We start from the raw sequence: 20,237 nt of genomic DNA on the forward strand, positions 1-20,237 counted from the left end.
CTCTCTCTTTCTCTTTTTTGCCCTGCAGCCGCAGTGTGGGAATAACCCAGTTTGGCCCCACTTTAGCTACCATGGCTGTGGAATTCTGGGAATGGTAATTGTTTGTGGCACCAGAGCTCCACTACCACTCCTAGAATTCCATAGCATGGAGCCATGGTAGTTAAAGTGGAACCAAACTGGGTTATTTTGGCAGGTAGGTATATCCTTCCTTCCTTCCTTGCTCCGTTGATGCCTCCTTTCTCGATCCGTCGGGCCAGCTGACTCCGGGGCCAGCAAGTGCCTCTCGGTGGGAAAAGGATGGAGAGCGGCCAAGGCCTGCGGGAAAGGCTGGCAAGAGGAGGCGGAGGGCACTGGGTCCCAAGCCCCTCTCTCCTCAGTCCAGGGGGACCCCCAGCCCCCCCGGGAAGGACCCATGGGGAGCCCGGTTAGAGCCAAGGGGAGAAGGGGCACCAGGCAGGCTGAAGGGGGCAGGGGGGGTGAGCAGGAGGGAGAGAAAAAGAGGGGGAGGCGGAGGGTGAGCTGGTTGAGAAAAGGGGAACTGAGGGGGTGGAAGGCAGAGGGTGAGTTGGGAGTGAGAGAAGAGGGCTGAGGAGAGGGGAAGAAGGCGGGTGAACTGGGAAAGGGAAGGGTGCTGGGGAGAGAAAGGGTGGACTGAGGAGGGGAAGCAGCAGGTGAGCTGGGGGAGAGAAAGTGGGGCGGGGAGGTTGAGCTGGGGTGAGAAGGGGGCTAAGAAGGGGGAAGGTGGAGGGTGAACTGGGTGTGAGAAAGAGGGGGCTGAGAAGCGGGTGAGGGGGTGAGAGAAAGGGGGGTCTAAGGAAAGGGGAAGAAGGTGGTTGAGCCGGGGTAGAGAAAGTGGGGAGGGTGAACGGGTGAGAGAAAGAAGGGGGCTGAGGAGGCGGGAAGACAAAGGGTAAACTGGCAGAGAGAAAGTGGGAAGGCAGAGGGTGAGTTGGGGTGAGAGAAGGTGGGGGCTAATTAGGGAGGAAGGTAGAGGGTGAGTTGGGGGTGAGGAAAAAGGGGGTTCAAGGAGGAGAGGCAGAGGGTGAGTTGGGAGTGAGAGAAAGTGGGCGGCTGAGGAGGGGAGGCTGAGTGTGAGTTGGGGGTGAGAGAAGGAGGGGTGAGTAGGGGAGAACAGGAGGGGTGCAGAGGAGAAGGGGCGTGTGAGGGGGCGCTGGCCCAGGGGAGGTGCCTTGTTGTTTGCTGACGGCGATGGGAAGTTCCTGACCATCATCATCATCATCATCATCCTCATCCTCAGGAGGAGGAGGAGGAGGCAGGGGAGCCCCTTCTTCCCTGGCGAGGCTGGGCGAAGGGCAGAGCGAGAGGGGAGAGGGAGGCAGCAGCAGCAGCAGGAGGAGGAGGAGGAGGAGGAGGAGGAAGGGGGCTGAGGCAGAGGCAGAGGCGAGCCGATGCCTGAGGAGTCACTCGGCGGCGGCGGAGGCAACGGAGGAGGCAGGCACCGCGCAACTTCTCCAGCACCAAGAAGCCGGATCGCCCCAGGAAAGCCTGGCCCCTTCTCCGGCTTCTCCTCCTGGGCCATGGCAAGGCAGCGGAGGGGGCTTTGACTCGGGTCCCTGGAAGAAGGAGGAGGAGGAGAAGAAGAAGAAGAAGAAGAAGAAGGAGAAGCCCCTTGGCCGCCCCCAGGAGCCGCAGCCCCAGCAGCCACGCCGCCTGCCCTCCGCGATGTCTCTCTACTCCCTGCTCTCCGCCTGCACTTGCCTGTGAGCCCCAGGGCAGGGAAGGAGGGAGGGCTGTTGTTATTATTATTATTATTATTATTGGGGGGGAGGAGATCAGACTTTGGCATTTGGAGGGATCCCTCTTCTTCTTTGGGGGGGGGATGTCTTAGAGATCACTTTCCACCCGGTTTGTTTTGTTTGGAGGGGAAGGTAGGGGATGATGAGAAATCCCGCTCTGGGCTTGAGGATCAACTTTGGGGTGCCCTTCTGATCTCTCTCTTTTTCTCTTTCTTTGCTCCCTTCCCTTCTTCTTTCCTCCCTGCAGATGTTTACATGTCCTGCTGCTCTGCCTCCAGGTCCAGGTAAGAGACGCCTTTCGGCCTCCCTCCTTCCCTCCTGGACCTCTCCAGAGATGGAGGTCCCCAGCAGGGGTTTCCCCAGGCGCCCCCCACTTTCACCATCCGGACCCACAGCCACCGAGCAAGGGCTCTCTACGAAGTGCCCCAAAAGTGGCCAAAGTCATTTCTTTGGGAGAGGAAAGAGATCTTCCTCCCAGGTCGGGATCCCCTTCTGGAATGTCCCTTTCGCCCAAAGGATGCCCAAGGGACGTCGCTTCGCTTTCCAAGGCTTGGGGGCCGAGGATGGGTACAAAACAAGGGGAGAGGTCTTGCCAGTCTTGGGGGGCACCTGGCTAAAAGGCTGCCAGGGGGGAAAGTTGGCTCCTTTTGCGGCGCAAGGCTGAGAGATGCACTTGCTTGATGCAGAGGAGGCTCCTTCTCTGGCCCGACTTCGTTCGGGAGGGAGTTTCAACGCAGAGAGAAAGTGATCCAGAGGCGGATCGGGATTGTTGGGAACAACCCAAAGACCTGCATGAAGTGTTTATTTGTGACTGTGTTTGGGGATGCCCTCCTTTGCCCCCCTTTTCAGGAGAAACAGCGTCCCTCTCTAAGGATGCTGAAAAGTTGGCCACTGCGTCGGAGCACTTCTTGTCGGGAGATAACGGGAAGGAGGGGGTATAATAATAATAATAATAATAATAATAATAATAGGTGGGGGGTTCTTGGGTGGAGCCGATCCCACTGTCTTCCATGACTTGATCCCTTCTTTTCTTCTTCTTTTTCAATAAAAGAAGGAGAAGGGAAGAGGCTGGCTGGCTGTGAAAAAAGTGCGGGTGCCAGAAAAGCCGGGGGTGGGAGACCTATTTGTGGTGTCTTTCTTGTGCCGGCTTGGACCCGGGCTAAAGGCCCCACGTGGGTCCTCCTGGGAGGCGCCCCCTCCCTCTCTCTCTGGGCTGGCAGAGCGGCAGGTGCCCAGCTCCGGAGCTGCTCCGTGCCCTCCCTCTTCCAGGGCTGCTCTGGGCAATGCCCCTGCCCTCCTCCTCCGCCCCAGCCTCCCTTCCTCTTCCTTCTCCTCTGGCTCTCCTCCTCCTCTTCTTCTTCCTCCTCCTTCTCTACCTCCTCTTCTTCCTCTTCCTCACCCCCTTCCCTTCTTCCTCTACTTCCTCCTCCTCTTCTCATCCTCCTCTACCTCTTCTCCCCTCGCCTTCCCTTCCTCCTCCTTCTCTCCCACATCTTCTTCCTTTCCTTCTTCCTCTTGCCCCCTTTCTTCTCCTTCCTCCTCTCCTCCTTTTCTGCTTCCTCCTCCTCCTCCTCCTCTTCACCAAGTTCTTCCTCCGCCTTTTCCTTTTTCTTTTCCTCCTCTTCTTCCTTTTCTTCTTCCTCCTGTTCTTTTCTCTTCCCCAGCCTCCTCCTCTTCCTTCTGTGCTTTCTCCTTCTTTTCTTCCTCCTCTTCTTCCTCTTCCTCCTCTTCTTCCCCTTCCTCCTCTTCCCTGCACCTGTCTGCCAGCGTGTCTCTGGCGGGGCTTTTCCGGGGGGGGGAGGCGGGGGGGAGCGGCTCCTGTCCAAACGGATGAAAGCCTCTGAAACCGGAGCCGCGCCGCAAGAAGCCAGCCAGCCAGCCCTCCTCGCGGAGCCTGTGCCATGATGCACAGAGAGAGAGAGAGAGAGAGCTTCCCTCCGCCGCCTCCCTTGAAAACATCCAGTAGGAAAAAACAACAAGGAGCAGGGACTCAGCGAAAGAGAAAGCCAAAAGAAAGTCGGGCGAGGGAAGGAGAGCAAGGAAGGGCTGCATCCACACTGGACAGATAACCTGGTTTGGCCCCGCTTTAATTCTTTCTGGCTCAAGGCTATGGAATTCTGGGAGTTGGAGTTTGTTGTGGGGCCCAGACAAACTCCCAACTCCCAGAAATCCATAGCCTTGAGCCAGGGCTGTCAAAGCGGTGCCAAGCCGGGTTCTTTCTCCCGTGTGGATGCATCTGCTTCCTCATCCCCCCCGCCTGCCTTCCATCCTCCTCCCATCCCCTGCTTGCTTTTAGTGAAGCCCTTTTTGGCCGGCTGCCTGTAAAGCACTTGCTCAAAAACCTGATCTTTTCCTCCTCCAGCAGCAGCCTTCAAAAAAATCCTGGGGACGTTTGTTGGCCTTTGTACAGTTGGAGCGCTCCGGCTTTCCATAAAAGCCATAAAAGAATGAAGAAGAAGTAAAGAGAGAGAGAGAGAGGGAATACTTGCTGTACTTTCCTACTATTGGAACCATACTTTCGTTTAGTGCTGATTATGCAACATTTTGCAGTCAGGAGATCCGACTTGCTCTGCAGGGAAGAGAAGGCGGCTGGAGTATCTATATAGTCTTTTCTCTCCTCCTCTTTTCATATCGTTCTTTTTCCCTGCCTTCCAAACATTGGTGCACCTCCTCAGCCTCCACTGATTTAACCATGCAGACTGGGGATGATGGGACTCCCATCTCTCCCCATCAGTGGGTTTGGAGTTTTACAGAGAAATCAATACATACATAAGTAATACTTTTATTTTTGTCCCGCTTTTCTCTAATAACACAACCAAAGCGGCTAACAAACAAGTTAAAACATCCACATACAATATGACATCACACCACCCCCTCCCTTAAAAACGAATTAAATATAATACATCTAAAATAAAGTATTAAAATATCTATTAATAATGAACGTAACGGAGCAACCACAAAGGGGTCTCTGCCTTGAGGAGCTTGCAATGTAAACTTTGAAAGGGAGAGGGGATAGAAAGAGATAGGTGAGGGCAAGTCAGGGGCAGAATCTGGATCTAGATTTGCATGTGGGGCCTCCTTCCTTGGAGGTCTTTAAGCAGAGGCTGGATGGCCATCTGTCAATGGGGATGCTTTGATAGAGAGTTCCTGCATGGCAGAATGGGGTTGGACTGGATGGCCCTTGGGGTCTCTTCCAACTCTATGAGTCTATCATTCCAAGCTACAATCCTGCCCCTATTTTCATAGGATGAAAGCCTTCTGAACGCATTGCTTCTGAGTAGTGGGCCTTTGATACCTGCTAGAGTTTGGTTCCAGTAGGAATTTATGGAGACCCTAAGGCAACCTTATCCCTGGAGTTTTCTTGGCAAGTTTCTTCAGAGGGCATTTGCCATTGCCATTCTCTGAGGCTGAGAGAGTGTGCTTTGCCTAAGGTCACCCAGTGGGTTTCCATGGTCATGCTGGGAACCCTGGTCTCCAGAGGCATAGTCCAATGCTCAAATCCTGCTATAAAATGACAAAATGCAGTTTTTAAAAATGTCTTCAAGCCATGGATGGTTGAATCCATGGATAAAGCAATCCATGGATACCACGGGATGATTGTACATTGGATCACAGTTGTGCATGCAAACCCAGATGTAGGTGTCAATGCTTTGGTTCAAAGGAGGCACGAAGGAGGTGACAGTGGTCGCAAGCCAATAAGACTTTACTATCAGGCTTAGTTTGATGAGAGAAGGAAGGCTGAAGAAGAGTGAGGCAAAAAAAAAGGGGGTGGGGAATTGCTATAAACTGCTGCAGGTTCCTGGGACCAGAGCATGACACAAATCAATCAATCAGTCAATCAATCAATCAATCAATGAAACAGATCATTGATATGTGAGAGATGGCTTTGTTCCCTTTCCTCTGTTGGCAGATCTTTTAACTGGGGCCCTACTGTTATGGGCCTTACTTCCAAAGTCCAAACATTTGATGGGTCACATTGAGGGGCTCTCTTAGGTCCATGCGCACAGTCTTAATAGGAAGAGGAAAAGGTGCAAACTCTGGAAGTTTTTATTGGCCACTTTGCGCAGAGCTGTATGGACTGGATTACAGGTTTGGCGCTTGAGCGGAGGGAGAGGGGAGGATTAGAGGATGTTGATTTTAATGATTGGTTTGGGCAGGAGTTAGCCTTTGGTGACCTGACATTAATTTTAAGCATCCTTTAGGCTTACTATTTATTTAGGGTGAAGGAAATTGTTATTTTTGCTTTAAAGGCCTGCGTGCTGCATTGGCACAAAAGATATGCGAATCCGCTGATCGGATTCAGTTTTCAGAGCCTGTTCCCACTGAAATTGTAACGATAAGGATAGGAAAGGTAAATGTTAATAACGTGGGGAATTTTAGCCTCCTGATTGCATGTTATTTGGTGGTTTATTGGCTGGGAGCTAAACCTAGTTTTCCAGCAAGTTAGAATTTTGGCATCAGTAATTCTGTCCAACGTTTATCATGGCCATTTTTTTTTCAGTTTTAACTCATAGATCGCCCTTTTTGTTTTGGCTAAATATCTAAAAGTAACATATTACAGTGAGCTGAGTCTGCTGGGAGTACTTTGCTCAGGCCGCATTGAAACGAATGGAAAATGAGTACAAACACAAGTGGACTGGGCCCTGTGGTCTCTGGCTATAGTTTAAAAAATAATAATCAAGAAACATTGTTTTGTATTATATTTAGGCAGATTAGAACATACGAGAAACAAGGAAAGTGTTCCGAGAGTTTGGCCTGCCCCAGGTCACCCAGTGTATTTCCACAGCTGAGGGAGGATTTAAACCTCCCAGTTCAGCACTCAAACCACTATGCCATGCTGGTTCGTGGTTAGATTAAATTCAGCTATTTCTGCTTGTGAAGAAATGGGATGGAGCCCACCTCATTCCCCACACCAGTCCGAACAAACTTGCTCTCCTCTGATTTTTGGAATTTAAGAAGAAGTGGGCCTAGTTAGTGCTAGGATAAAAGACCATTAGGATTTTTTGTGGGGTTTTTGGGCTATGTGGCCATGTTCTAGAAGAGTTTCTTCTTGATGTTTCGCCAGCATCTGTGGCTGGCATCTTCAGAGAATGCTTGCCTGGAAAAAGTTGGGACACTAATCTTCTTTTGCATTAGTCTCCCAGCCTGAGGCCTGCCATCAGCAACAGACAATACACGTGCAAATCACTCCTGCATTCCCAGGCTCACACAGTATATATATACCCAACTTTTTCCAGACAAGCATTCTCTGAAGATGCCAGCCACAAATGCTGGCGAAATGTCAGGAAGAAACTCTTCTAGAACATTGCTACATAGCCCGAAAACCCCACAAAAAACTATGGATGCCGGCCATGAAAGCCTTTGACTTCACACCATTAGGATTCTTCAAGTAGGACTGGGAAAAAATTCTTTAAGGCTGCTGCCACCAGTCAGACTTAAAAATACTGGGTTAGGTGGACCAGTAATCTGACTCATATAAGGCAGCATCTTCTTGTTGTTGTTGTCGCCTTCAAGCTGTTTCCAACATATGGTAATCCTAAAGTGAACCTGCCATGGAGCTTTCTTGGCAAGATTTGTTCAGAAGGGGCTTGCTTACCTTTGCTTTCCTCTGAGACTGAGTGAGTGAGATATGCCCAAAGTCACCCAATGGGTTTCCAGGATTGAGTGGGGATTCAAACCCTGATCTTCAGAATCATAGTTGAAAACTTAAAGCACTACATCACACTGGTTGTCAGGTGTTTCCATATACCTGTCCCAGGACACATTGATCCCCAATCTATTACAGCATTCCCTAACAGTGGCCAACGGCTTTTTCCAGAAAGCACACAAACCAGGGCATGAAAACGAAACCTGGCAGTTAATAGATGATGGTGCAAACCGTGATGATAGCAGCATTGTCTGAAATGGCTGAATGGTTTCATGGTCAGTTAGAGGGAATCAGTTCAGGACTAGAATCTCTGGGTCTCAGAGTGGCACTCTGTATGCAGGATTTCACTCATCCATAACCTGGAAATGTCTGGAAGTCTTAAGTCTTAAGTAAGGGGTGGGTGCAGAAGTGATACTCATGTATAGGTAGGGTGTGGATAAAGCTGAGAGCCAACATGAGGTTCCCCAACCTGATGTCCTCTAGATGTGTTGGTCTGCAGTTCCCACTACCTATTTTGGCTGGGTATAGTGTAGTGAGAGAGCCCTGGTGGCACAATGGTTAAATGCTGGTACTACAGCCACTCACTCACAAGCCACAAGGTTGTGAGTTCAGTCCCAGACAAGGTGTCAGGGTTAACTCAGCCTTGCATCCTTGCGCTTAGAGACTGCTTAGTGTGGTATGAAGCAGTATATAAATGAAACTGCTATCATTATTGCTATTGTTGTCAGTACTGCAGTCAGAAGGTTGTGAGTTTGATCCCAGGGCTCCAAGGTTGACTTGGCCTTCCATCCTTTTGTAGGTCAGTAAAATGAATACCCAGTTTGTTGGGGGAAATTGGTTTACCACTTAGAGAGAGCTGAGTTCACTATTAAGAAGTATAGACATGTAAAACGCTTAGAGAGTGCTGAGTTCACTATTAAGCGGTATAGAAATGTGAATGCCATTGCTATTGCTGAAGTGGCTTGAGAATCGAACTCTGGAGACTAGGGTTTGATTCCTTGTTCAGTCATGGAAATCCACTGGGCGACCTTGGTCTAATCACACACTCTCAGCCTCAGAAATACCATGATAAATTTGCTTTAGGGTTGCCTTAAGTCAGAAATTACTTGACAGCACAGGACAACAACAGCAGCAATAATGGCTGTTGCAGACCAGCACTAGGGGACTATAATAGGCCTGTTACAGACTGCCAAAATAAAGCTGCTTCGAGTCTCTTTGGAGGTATGCTGTTTAAATGATGCATGCATCAGAAGAATCCGGAAGCTGCACCAAAGCTGCACTTCAGTGCTTAGGACTGGAGTGCAGCTTTGGTGCAACCTCCAGACTCTTAGGACCCATGCATCATTTAAAGAGCATACCTCCAAAGAGACCCGAAGCAGCTTTATTTTGGCAGTGTGTAACAGGCCTATGTTCTCTTTTATCCACATTGATATAGCAGTATGATTCCACTATAACTGCCATGGCTGCCCATCACATGGAATCTTGAGGTTGAATTATAGTGCTAGAATGGTGCAATGGTGCAGATAGGGAGGGTGGGATTCAGAGTATTAGATCAGGACTGGGGAAATTTGGGTTCAAATCCCTGTTCAGCCATCAGGCTTATAGGCTGGTCACCATGTGTTAGTTAACCAGCTCCACGCCATTGTTGTGAGGTATATGTGAGTGTGTTGGGGAAGGAGAGATCTGGGTATGCCACCTTGAGCTTGAGCACACATTTACACTTTACTCCATCCCATCATTTAAAAAAAAAATCCATATCATCTTACTTTCTTCCCCATGTTAGCAAGAATTGTAGACATGTTTGAAACAGTTGACATTATTGAGGTAGCTGGCAGGTGTGCAAGGAATCTTTCTCTTTTCTGTCTGAGTTGTGCTGCATAGAGGTGGACCATCAGTGTCCGTCTGCCAACACAGCAAACACTGTGGGTGGGATTCTGCCTCTTCCTTGAAACCTCATGTCTGTCTCCATAGTCTCCATCAGGGAATTTTCGGGAATAGATATACTGGGGTGGGGGCTGTTGAGGAGGAGAAGGAGGAGATGATGATGTTGGATGGAACCCATCACTTATTTATTCTTTGGCACATTACACTCTTGAACTGGGACTGCAAGGGTTGATGGTCAAATGGCCAGGGAGTTGGGGGACTGTATTCTGTTTCTGTTGGCTGAAGCTGCTCTGACATCAGGTGATCCAACCATAAAACCACAGTTGTAATGCCAGAACCTTTGATGATTTGTTGGGCTGGGGAAAGTTAAATGACTTGGACTCTCTTCCAGACATCTACTTGTTTCATTTTTGTTTTTAAAATCAGTTGATTTCCCCCCCGCCTCCCATCAGTCCCATGCGAACTTTTGAAATTAGAGCCAGATCCCTAGAAATGTCCTTTGGGGGGTGGATTTGAGAATGAACAGTACTACTTCACTTGGCAGTGGTTAAGCCTCAGCTGGAGTATGGCGTTTGGTTTTGGTCACCACATTTTATGAAGGCTTTGGAAATGCTCAAGGAAGGCTCAGAGGCCAGGAGAAATATGAGGACTCCAGAAGGCAAGATATTTGTCCAGTGGAAATAGGTATGATTTAGAGATGATAAGGAGAAAGCAATTGATATTAGCCCATCTTCCAGGCTCACCAGACTACTTTTGAGAGATGATAAAAGAACTTATGACACAGGGAAGGGATTAGCTTTGGATTGAATAAACTTGGAGCCAATATTCTTTTCTGTGCATTTATGAGCATGTGCAATTTCATACTTTTCTGGTCTGTGAGACACTCTTGAATAATAAATTTGACTGAGAGAAGAAGCCAGTGGGCCCCTTTGCACTACACAATAACAGCACAGTGATTCCACTTTTATTGCCATGGCTGCATCCCGTGATATCTTGGGGATGTACTTTGGTGAGGCACTAAAAGAGTAATGTGGCAGAAACCTCTAAATATCCCTCTCTAAACTCCTGCATTCCATGGGATGGAGCCATGGCAATTAAAGTGGAATCATAGCATTATAACTGTGTAGTGTAAAAGGGACCAGTGACTTTGTTGCAGGAATGCAGCAAACGTGAAGAAAATCTGTTGATAGTATTGTTGAATCTGGAGACACCCATGGGTGGATCAATAGAAAAAGAAATGCCGCCTTCAACCTCAGATGGTCCAGATCTTGTTTACTTGCTTGTGCAATGGCAAATGGCTACTCTAAGCATACACTGCATAGGCTTTGACTCTTCTGAACCATTGAGACAGTTCTTGTAAAGCTCAAGTGAGCAATCTGGAATATTGACAAAAACATAGCAATGAAAATGATGGCTGCAGAGCCAGCCAACCTGATGGCTTGTTAGTCTGTCTGAACAGCTGCACCCTGGACAGAGCAAAGAGGATGAGTGAGTAGAAATCAGCATATGTTCTTGCAGCCATTGGGATTTCTCCATATGGAGGTGGACCAAAAAAGGCCACATTCTGTAAAAATTATTCCAATAATGAATATTTGCAAGAAGGAACAGTTTCCCCCCTTGGATATGCTGTGAGAGATTGACTTGTTGGTTTGGTCAAGCTCAATTTGCCTTCTTGCTTAATTGATTAATTAATCAATTGTGGCCATGTGTGAAGAGTGTGAAGTGTGAAGGATCCCCTACATCAGAGATGAGCAATGTGTGGCTTTCCAGATGATCCTGGACTTCAGATCCCATCAGCCCTTCCCACTGGATCTGCAAGTTGACTAGTGCTGGTGGGAAAATCAATCCAATCATATCAGGAGGGCCCGAAGATTGACCACCTCACCTTTGCAGAATCTTTGGCCTGGAAGTGGATCTAGCTTTTGCTGGAGATACTCCCGGTCTAGAAAAATGGCTTGGCCAGAATTTCCAGAATTTCCAGCTACACAACAGCCAATAGCACTGTGTGTGTGTGTGTGTGAGAGAGAGAGAGAGAGAGAGAAAGAGAGAGAGAGAGAGAGAGCGCTTGTCCATTATACAGTGGACCCTTGTTATATGCTGGGGTTTGGTTCCAAGATCCCCCGTGTATAACAAAATCTGTGTATGCTCAAGTCCCATTAAATATAATGACATAGCAAAATGGTGTCCCTTATAAAAAATGGAAAATCAAGGTTTGATATTTGAAATTTATACTTTTTTGGAACATTTTCAAACCGTGGATGCTTGAATCACAGATTTCTTTGCATCGCAAAATTGCGTTAAACAATACAAATACTTATAGTATCCTACTGTATTCCTGACACTGTAGAGAACATTGAGCATTTGGATCTAGCAAAAACCACTGAGAAAGGTTTTTGATTCAGGGGAACATTTCCACTGACTAAAGTGTAGTGTGTGTGTGTGTGTGTGCTGAACTTGACCAATTCTCCTCTGTGGTTCCACATGTCCCTTGAAAATCTGCTCTGGAATGTTTGGAGACCCTTGAGAATAATGGAGGACAGGGACTTCGCCAGGATTTTAGGAAGGGGGGTTTCCAAGACCCCCCCCCCCCGGCTACATCCCTGTGGAGGAGATGGTGCTGGGAAGTTGCAAAGGGAAGGAGTACTCACAAAAATTGCCTCCCCACCAGTCAGATTCATTCTGAATCTGAATGGCCCTGCTCCGAGAGATCCTGAGGAGCAAAATAAAAACTCTAGAACCAACCTGAGTGGTATTAATAAAAAAGAGACATATTCACTTAAATGTGGCTTGAGCTGAAATCTACTCTGGGAAGAACTTGTAGCTGCAGCTATTTAAGTGGTTAAAGACCTATATCCTCCAAATCCCCTGGAGATTCAGAGACACATGTAAAATGTTAAGTTCCAAGTACAGCAGGAGACTGGACAAGTAATCTGTTTCAGATCTTATATATGGATGGGGGAACAACCTCACCTCTTTCCAGGTTATCATCACTTGTGATTGACAGAGATTTCTGACTTTCCTCTCTCTGATTACACATGGTTCCTGGACCTATAGAACCATATTCAGACCCCTTCATTACTTCAAGATATAATTGCGTATTCAGATGTGTATGATTTTTTTTCTTTTCAAATAATATCTTGAACTTTCTTCAGGTAGAAAAAGAAGAATAGAGAGCAAGGTGGCTCACTCCAAATCTAAGGGTCTGGGTCACGTCTATAATATATTTTACATCTGTGCTTATTTTTCCTCTTGTACAATCACAGTCAGTTCAGGCCAAGTTTGCTTACAACTATTCTTTCCAGCATCTAGTTGTATTTTTTTAAAATGTCCATTGATTTTTTTATAGCAATAGCAAGTACATTTCTATTCTGCTTATCAGTTCACTTAAGCACTCCCTAAGCAGTTTACAATGTGTAAGCCAATTTCCCCCAACAAGCTGGGTACTCATTTTAGCAACCTCAGAAGGATGCCAGGTTGAGTCAACCCTGAGTCCCTGGCTAGTATTGAACTCGCAACCTTATGGTTTGTGAGTGGCTGCAGTACAGGCATTTAACCACTGTGCGACTAGGGCTCTTATAACAGTGGTTCCCAACCTTCCTAATGCCGCGACCCTTTAATACAGTTCCTCATGTTGTGGTGACCCAAACCCATGAAATTATTTTCGTTGCTATTTCATAACTTTAATTAAATAGGTGTTTTCCAATGGTTTTAGGCGACCCCCTTGAAAGGGTCATTCGACCCCCAAAGGGGTCCCGACCCTCAGGTTGGGAACCACTGTCTTATAAGGATGGAGGGGCATTTGGTTATGAGAGCTTTCACCTTCAGTCCAAGCCAGATATAAATTAACCATCTTGCAGACAACTAGATCAATGTGAAACATCTGGAATGAGATTTTGGCACTAGAAATCTATAGACAGCAATAAATCTATCTCTGTTGTTCCTGCTGCCAACGGCTTGCACACCCCCCCCCCCCCTATTAGTGAATAATTTCTCTCCAGTCACTTGCTCTTTGTGGTGCATCTTTTTGTACATCTTTACAATGTACCCCAAAGAGATAGTTCACATTCTTTAGAAGAGCATGCTGGAGATACCACAGTTCTACTAGTTTTTGCTGCAGTGAACACATAGATCATGAACTTTCAGTACTATTGCGTGAGAGAGATACTCTCCCTTCTCTCTCCTCCTTTCCTCCCATCCTCACTGCACAGGCATGGCAACTTGTTCAATTTGGCAAAATGGGTAGCTAGCCTCTAGTTCAGCCTTCCCCACCAGTCACTGCTCCTATCATTCCCAATCACAGACCCGTCAGGGGAACCTTGGCACTGTACATGTTTACCTTAGTGTTTTCAATGTTTTCATTGAATATATTGATAAATTTACAGAATGTATATCTGGCATTAAAATAAGATGTCGGGGCTGAATGCTATCAAAAACATGTGTCCTGTCTGCATGGGGCACTATACTCTGGGGGCAGAGTATTGGGACATACATTGTCCGAACAGGACACCACTAGAATTGGCCATGGGTGGGCCTTTTGGCCTGTGCAGAGAAGGCCTAAGGTTTTAAGGTAGGAGTCCCATTTAAGTCAGTGGTATGTAGTTTTCTGCAAACGTATAGGAATACACCCTAAGCTTTCCTTCTAACTATGGAATTACATTCAGATACCGAGTGGTACATTGTAAGCTTTCCTTCTAATTATGTGAATTACATTCAGATACCGAGTGGTACATTGCTAGGTCACAATCAACTTTTCCTGAGGGAGGCTCTGCACTTTTAACAGCTATATGGAAGGCTGAATCTAAGCACTTGCAACTTCTCCTCTCATGGCAGTTCCAGCTATTTGTGTCACCCAACTATTTAATGCAAAGTGATTAAAGGCAAACAGGAACGCACCCCTAAGATGCGTTTGATTCTTGGAGAAATGGACTACTAGATTTAAATTGTTTTAATAGTAAATCCATCTCCCCAGGATTGTTACCTGTATGTGATCCTATGTAAAACAGCACACAAACAACCTCCCTGTCTCCACATAATAAGAATGAGGATGGGTGAGTACTTCTCCTCTTGGGATGGTAGCTTTCTATGGAAGATTATGTTGATTGCTGTCATACTGAAATTATTTGTATAAAGATAGCCTTTGCTGAAACATGTATCTATTTGTGTGTGCGCGTGCGCGCGCGCGCGCACACACACACACACACACACACACACTTTATCTCTCAGCTGCCTGAAATTAAACTTTTCAGAAGTCACAGCCTGTCCATCTATCTGCCTGTGTGTATGAAGATATGAATGATCCTACCATAGTGTAGACTGACCGAAACCGGAGATTTATGATAGTTACAGTATAACTAACATATCAGTGGGACTTGTTAGTCTATTCTTAAAAACACTAAGGCTGTGTCCAATCCATATAGTTGTCTTTTTACATATAAATTACTAAGTGATCAAAGAAAAGCATTCATGGCATCTGTAGTCAGAGAAGCTATCATTTATTATCATATATCTCAGAGTCGAAAGCTGGTAAATCTGAGCTCAGATGAAGGCAGATTAAGTTTGTTTTTAGATCTGAGTGATGTAAAGGTGATGATTTTGCAACAAATACAAGGACAACATGGAAAAGAGCACAGCGATGGGGACAGGCTAAGGAGCATTCAAAGGTAGTATCTAGGCAGCAAGTGTGGGTGGGAATGAAGGTACATCCCTTTTAAATCTTGTAATTTCACTCATTCAGCAGCAATTGCCTAGTAAGACCACATGAATCATGTAACACAATGCTTGCTATTATTAGAACCTTTCTAGGGAAATAAATGCTAAATTGAACAGTGGAAATTATTTCTACAGTTGACACAATCATATTTGAGATTGAGCTTGAGGGACCAGAGGTCTGCCTGACTCAGTAAAAAAGCAGCTCCTTGTGTTCTTAAGGTACTTGCATAATGTATTTACATAATGTAAAGTACAGCGGTTTCACAGTCTTCTTTTGCAGTGAGAATTGTACTGTAGGTTAACAAGAATGCATAGTGAGGTGTTTCATTACAGGAGGAGATAATGGGGAAAGTTAGTATTACGCTCTAGGTAGCACTTGGGAAACTCACGGTGTTGCACTACAGCTCCCAGAATCTATCCATCACAGCAAATTTGGCAAGCTGCAGTTTCTTTTGTGTTTTAAAGTTTTCCAGCTTTGACTTTAGGAACGTTCAGCGTGGCTCCTTCACTTTTTCTTGGGCAGCTTCTGTAATGTATAGCAAGAAAAATTATTAGGGCACTATGCTAAAGAACTGGTTGAGAGTCAACATGGTATAGTGGTTGGAATATTGGACTACGACTGGAGAAATTGACACAGATATATATTTATAGTTTTAAAAATGAACTATGAAGAAATATGTTGTACAATTTGTATGTGTGGTTAGTCGGAAGTATGCCTAGACCCTCCCGCATTTCACAAATGAAGGTTGGGACACATGTGGCTAAGCAATATCAAGATGGTCAAGATGGCAAAACGTATTGATGAGGAAGGAGACACAAGGTAGTAGAGGCTGCAGCTGTGTCCTTTTGCCTGAATCTACTGGGAAGGGCAATATTTTACCCCTCCTCTTCTCTCTCACCTACTCAAATAATGGAGTGAATTTTGCACTTTCAACTCACTTTGCAGCAATGGAAGTAAGTTGAGGACAAAGTGGTAAAGTGAGAGGAGAAGAGAGAACCTGGGAGATTTTAAAAGCAAATGAAAAAGTGGGATAACAGAGGTTTAAGTGGGACTGTCCCTGTTAATTGGGATAATTGGAGGATATGTAAGCCTGATTGATTTTTCAATGGGACAATCCCAGGTAAGCCTCTATTGCATTGAAGGCCATGGAAATGCTGAAGCAGCAAATTAGAAAATTGAAGCTGTACCCTGGCAACATTCTGGGATATTTACTTCTTTTGAGCTGTTGAGCCTTGGATTTGGTGAGTTAAGCACAATGAAGGAGAAAGCTTGATAAATGACAATTGTGTTTAATTGTTTGCTATCTATTAGAGATGGATGCAAATTCAGACTTGCACTTAGTATTTTCCCACTGTCTTTGATATTAAGCACCAATGCTTTAATTTAAACCAGCCAAGAAAGTTTGGGGATTTGGAAGTTTTAGAAGTTTAAAGTATTAAAGACTGGGTATTTAATAGGCTCGTCTTATATGAGGAAATAACATCTAAGGGTGAATATCGTATCTTCCTTTCATTTCAGCATTAAAAACTTCAGCGGGTCCAAAATGCTGGGACCAGAATGCTACTTGAGGATGGGTACATGGAACACATAACTTTTTAAAAAGGGTTCCATGTGCTATATTTTTCACTTTATCATTATTCTTTTAAATGATTTTAACTGGTGTTTTACTAGTATAGCTTGTTTTATTAGCTTCACATCTTTTAGACTTCTTGTGAGCTCCATTGAGAGTCATGTTAGGAGAAAGGCAGCACATAAAATAAATATTGATAAATAAATAAAATACAGTATATACTTCCCTAGTACCCTTGGGGTCAAAGACATGCAGTCAGATTTCTCTGTATACTATGGTGCGTTACAGACCGCTGAGAAGCAGCGGTCTGGCTCTGCCTCGGCTTGCAGCATCTGGGAACCGTAGCCTTTAAACGGCGCAGCTCCCGGACACTGCAGAGAAGGAGCACGGAAATCGCGCTCCTTCTCAGGCCCCGGAAGAGGCGCCGCGAGTGCCAAAGGGCGCACTCGCAGCGTCACTTCTGGTGCGCCACGTGCGGACGCAGAGCATCCGCTACGTCAAAATGGCGGTGCCCGTATGAACAGGGTGCCGCCATTTTGTACGGACTGAGTCTGTGATAGGGTAAGGGGCGTCTAGAAGAGACACCCCTTTTTCAAACTGGGATGTCCTCAGGATGTCCCTAATGGCGGTTTGTAACCCGCCTATGGTTCTCTTCCCAAGAGAGACAGTTGTAAAAGCATTCCTTTTGTTGAACTGATTTTTCCACTTTCACAACTATCTCCCTCAGGAAGGGAATAGAAGTGCTATGACGGCATGTGGAGCAGCATGGAGAAAGCTGCTAATCTCCTGCTCCCTTTTGGCTGTCTTTTCTCATGTATTATGATAGCCCTGTTTAAATATTTGAAGGGGTGTCATATTGAGGAGGGAGGAAGCTTGTTTTCTGCAGCTCCAGAGACTAGAACGTGGAACAATGGAGGCAAGCTACAGGAAAAGAGATTCCAGCTCAACATTAGGAGGAACTTCCTGACAGTGAGGGCTGTTCGACAGTGGAACACACTCCCTCGGAGTGTAGTGGCGTCTCCTCCTTTGGAGGTCTTTAAGCAGAGGCTGGATGGCCATCTGTCGGGGATGCTTTGATTGAGAGTTCCTGCATGGCAGGGGGTTGGGCTGGATGGCCCTTGTGATCTCTTCCAACTCTACGATTCTATGATTCTATGAATGCAGTAGATATCCTCTTTCCTCCTCCCCGAATGGCCAAGGCAGTTTACATCAACAAATGGCAAGGCAACAACTCTTAAGATGAAACTATGAGGGGCCAATAAGCATCAAGGACTGATATACAATGGGAAAATGATGTGTCGAGCAGGGTTGCATTTTTAATTTAATGTATACCCTATCTTTGGCTGATAAAGGAGCTCAAGGGACCTAACAATAAAACAATACAAATTACAAACCAAATTCTGATTAAAACATAGCACAAAACCAAATGAATATCAAAACCAAAATAGAATCACAACAATAAGACACACAGCTAACACTGAACAAGTTAGGCCTTGCCCCTTTGGAAGCAGAACAGGTTACATGCCAGTGTAATTACATGCCAGTGTACATGCCTAAATAAAACCGTTTTCCTTCCCTTTCAGTCCTATGGCCCTGATCCAAATTAATTCCCCATGACACATGTTTAGGAAAAGGCAATGACTTGTTCTACCTTGCATCTCGTTGGGTCCTAAGAATCAGAGCTTTAGTTTCCCATTCTTTATTTGAAGAGTAATTCTAGTCTTAATGGTGTGGATGGTGGTTTCTTGTCAGGGACTGGAAGAGAGGATTGAGTGATTCTTCTTATGGTTGACAGCAAGAAGTTCTTATTCCACATGTCCTTGCCTCATACCTCTCTTGGGTCATATATTTTGGCTGTCTCTTCTTTCTGTCTCCCAGATTCCAAACTGTACAGAGTATTATGCCCCATCTCACTCTGCTTCCCTGAGCTTTGAAAGTAGATTTAAAAAACTAATTTGTTCCCTTTGTTATAGTGTTCAGGAAGTCATTCATTGTAATTACTTGTTACGTAGGTTGAAAAACTACTTGGTCGCATTACATGCTATTGCTTTATTCCTTCTTGTTATTTTGAAAAATCCATTTAAGATTGAGAAGATGAAATGTGGAAAAATCTGTTAAAATAACTCTAAAATGCTTTTTCAAAGTAATTGCTAAAATTAGAAAGTGTTGTTCTTTACATGATTAAGGTAAAATCACATCATAAAACAGTGATATCTTTATTGAACCAATTGAAAGCATGAAATACATCATGTAAGCTTTTGTAACCACTCTTCTTCATCAAGCAAAGATGCTAAATAGCATACAGGAGAAGAAAAGTGATGTTAGAGTTGCAGACCGACATTTTCTCTCAGATGCTACTCTGTTGTCAGTTAAGAGGGCCTAGAGGGATAGCTATCCATGCAGGTAGAGGCCCCTCTCCTTCTTGGCCATGTGGGGACCAGGGACAAAAGGCAGTAAAACACAGGTAATAACATTTCCAACCCATTAGCAGCAGCAAAGTAACTTCCATTGAGATCCAGGCCATCTCTGTCCTATGTGAGGCTGGTTGCCTCTTAAGGTTGCTCTTTATGCTATTTTTGAAAGAGAACATTGTTATACCCTTGCTAGCAAGAAAAACTTATTACAGGAGGTAGCCTCAGTTGAGTGACTTGCCCCAATGAAAGCAGACCCACAGAGTGAAGTACTGAATAGTACATCAATACTTATGTACGTCCCATTGATTTAAAGAGTCCACGCTAGTTAGGACTAGCAATTTGAATTATGCCAGGGCTGTTCCTTGCAATCCTGTTCCCTTGCCACTCATTTCACCAGAAGAAAAAAAACTGCAAAAGCTACAGAAGCACTTTCAGATTTAAGGTTATAGATTTTTTTACAGTCATGGAATTGGCCTTTTCTAGGAAATACATCTTCTTAATTCAAACTTTGGAGCCTATTGCTGAACAATTCAGCCATTTAAGGCCAAAAACTATACTGTTATTGTGATGTTAAAAAAAACTTGCAAAAGTTAATGGATTTGATGAAGTGGATTCTAGTTCAATAAGGTTGATGCCATAATAAATTCACTTTTGAGGTGCTGCACAGCTCTTTGTTATATATTTATTTTGCTGCAACTGTTATCCACTGGAAATGTTTTGGCTTTTTAAATCAGATGTTTCTGTGAACAAATGAAGCCAATCTAGTTGTTCAAGAATGGTGAGACAAAAAAAGAAAGATCCCAGAACACTCATCTTTTGCTGTATAGGAAGCTGTTCTAGAATCATAACTACCGACTATCACGACTGTTTTCATTTTGTTCATTACAAATCTCCATGAAATCCTACATATCCAATTCTACAAAAGTTTCCTCTTGGAACAGGAAGGCTCAGACTGTTCCTTTCAAGAGTGCTAAACCTAATCTGAATTGAAGGAGTGCAAAAGTCAACATATTTGCGTGCCTCCCCCCCCATCTCAAAGTCACCTACTGATTTTCTTTTGTTTTTCTTGTCTGGTTCTTCTCTTGTTGTTTTAAGTTAATTAACTTCATATTCCTATAGATGAGCACATTACGGCTTTTCCTTGTGAAATAGACAAAGAGGTGCAGGGCTCTTTCATTGGAACATTTTGAACGTGGGAAAAATAAAAGTACAGCTCTCATAATAGAAGCAAAAGTGGGATTTACTTCTGGAATCC

At 45.2% G+C, this 20,237-nt stretch overlaps 1 protein-coding gene across 1 annotated transcript in view; it reads left to right on the top strand.

Annotated features, from left to right (window-relative positions):
• Positions 1 to 1,394: 1,394 nt before the first annotated feature.
• The window catches only part of FGF18 (fibroblast growth factor 18), a 146,247-nt gene continuing 127,404 nt past the window's right edge, over positions 1,395 to 20,237 (top strand). Inside the window, exons 1-2 of the mRNA XM_089477711.1 lie at positions 1,395 to 1,721; positions 2,005 to 2,041. Of these exons, the coding sequence (XP_089333837.1) occupies positions 1,684 to 1,721; positions 2,005 to 2,041 (75 nt within the window). The 5' untranslated portion in view covers positions 1,395 to 1,683. The remainder of the gene's footprint in view (positions 1,722 to 2,004; positions 2,042 to 20,237) is intronic.

Source organism: Sceloporus occidentalis, unplaced genomic scaffold (genome assembly GCF_023333645.1).
Source record: "Sceloporus occidentalis isolate IW3139 unplaced genomic scaffold, rSceOcc1.0.p SCAF_12, whole genome shotgun sequence".
In the NCBI taxonomy this organism is placed as follows: domain Eukaryota; kingdom Metazoa; phylum Chordata; class Lepidosauria; order Squamata; family Phrynosomatidae; genus Sceloporus; species Sceloporus occidentalis.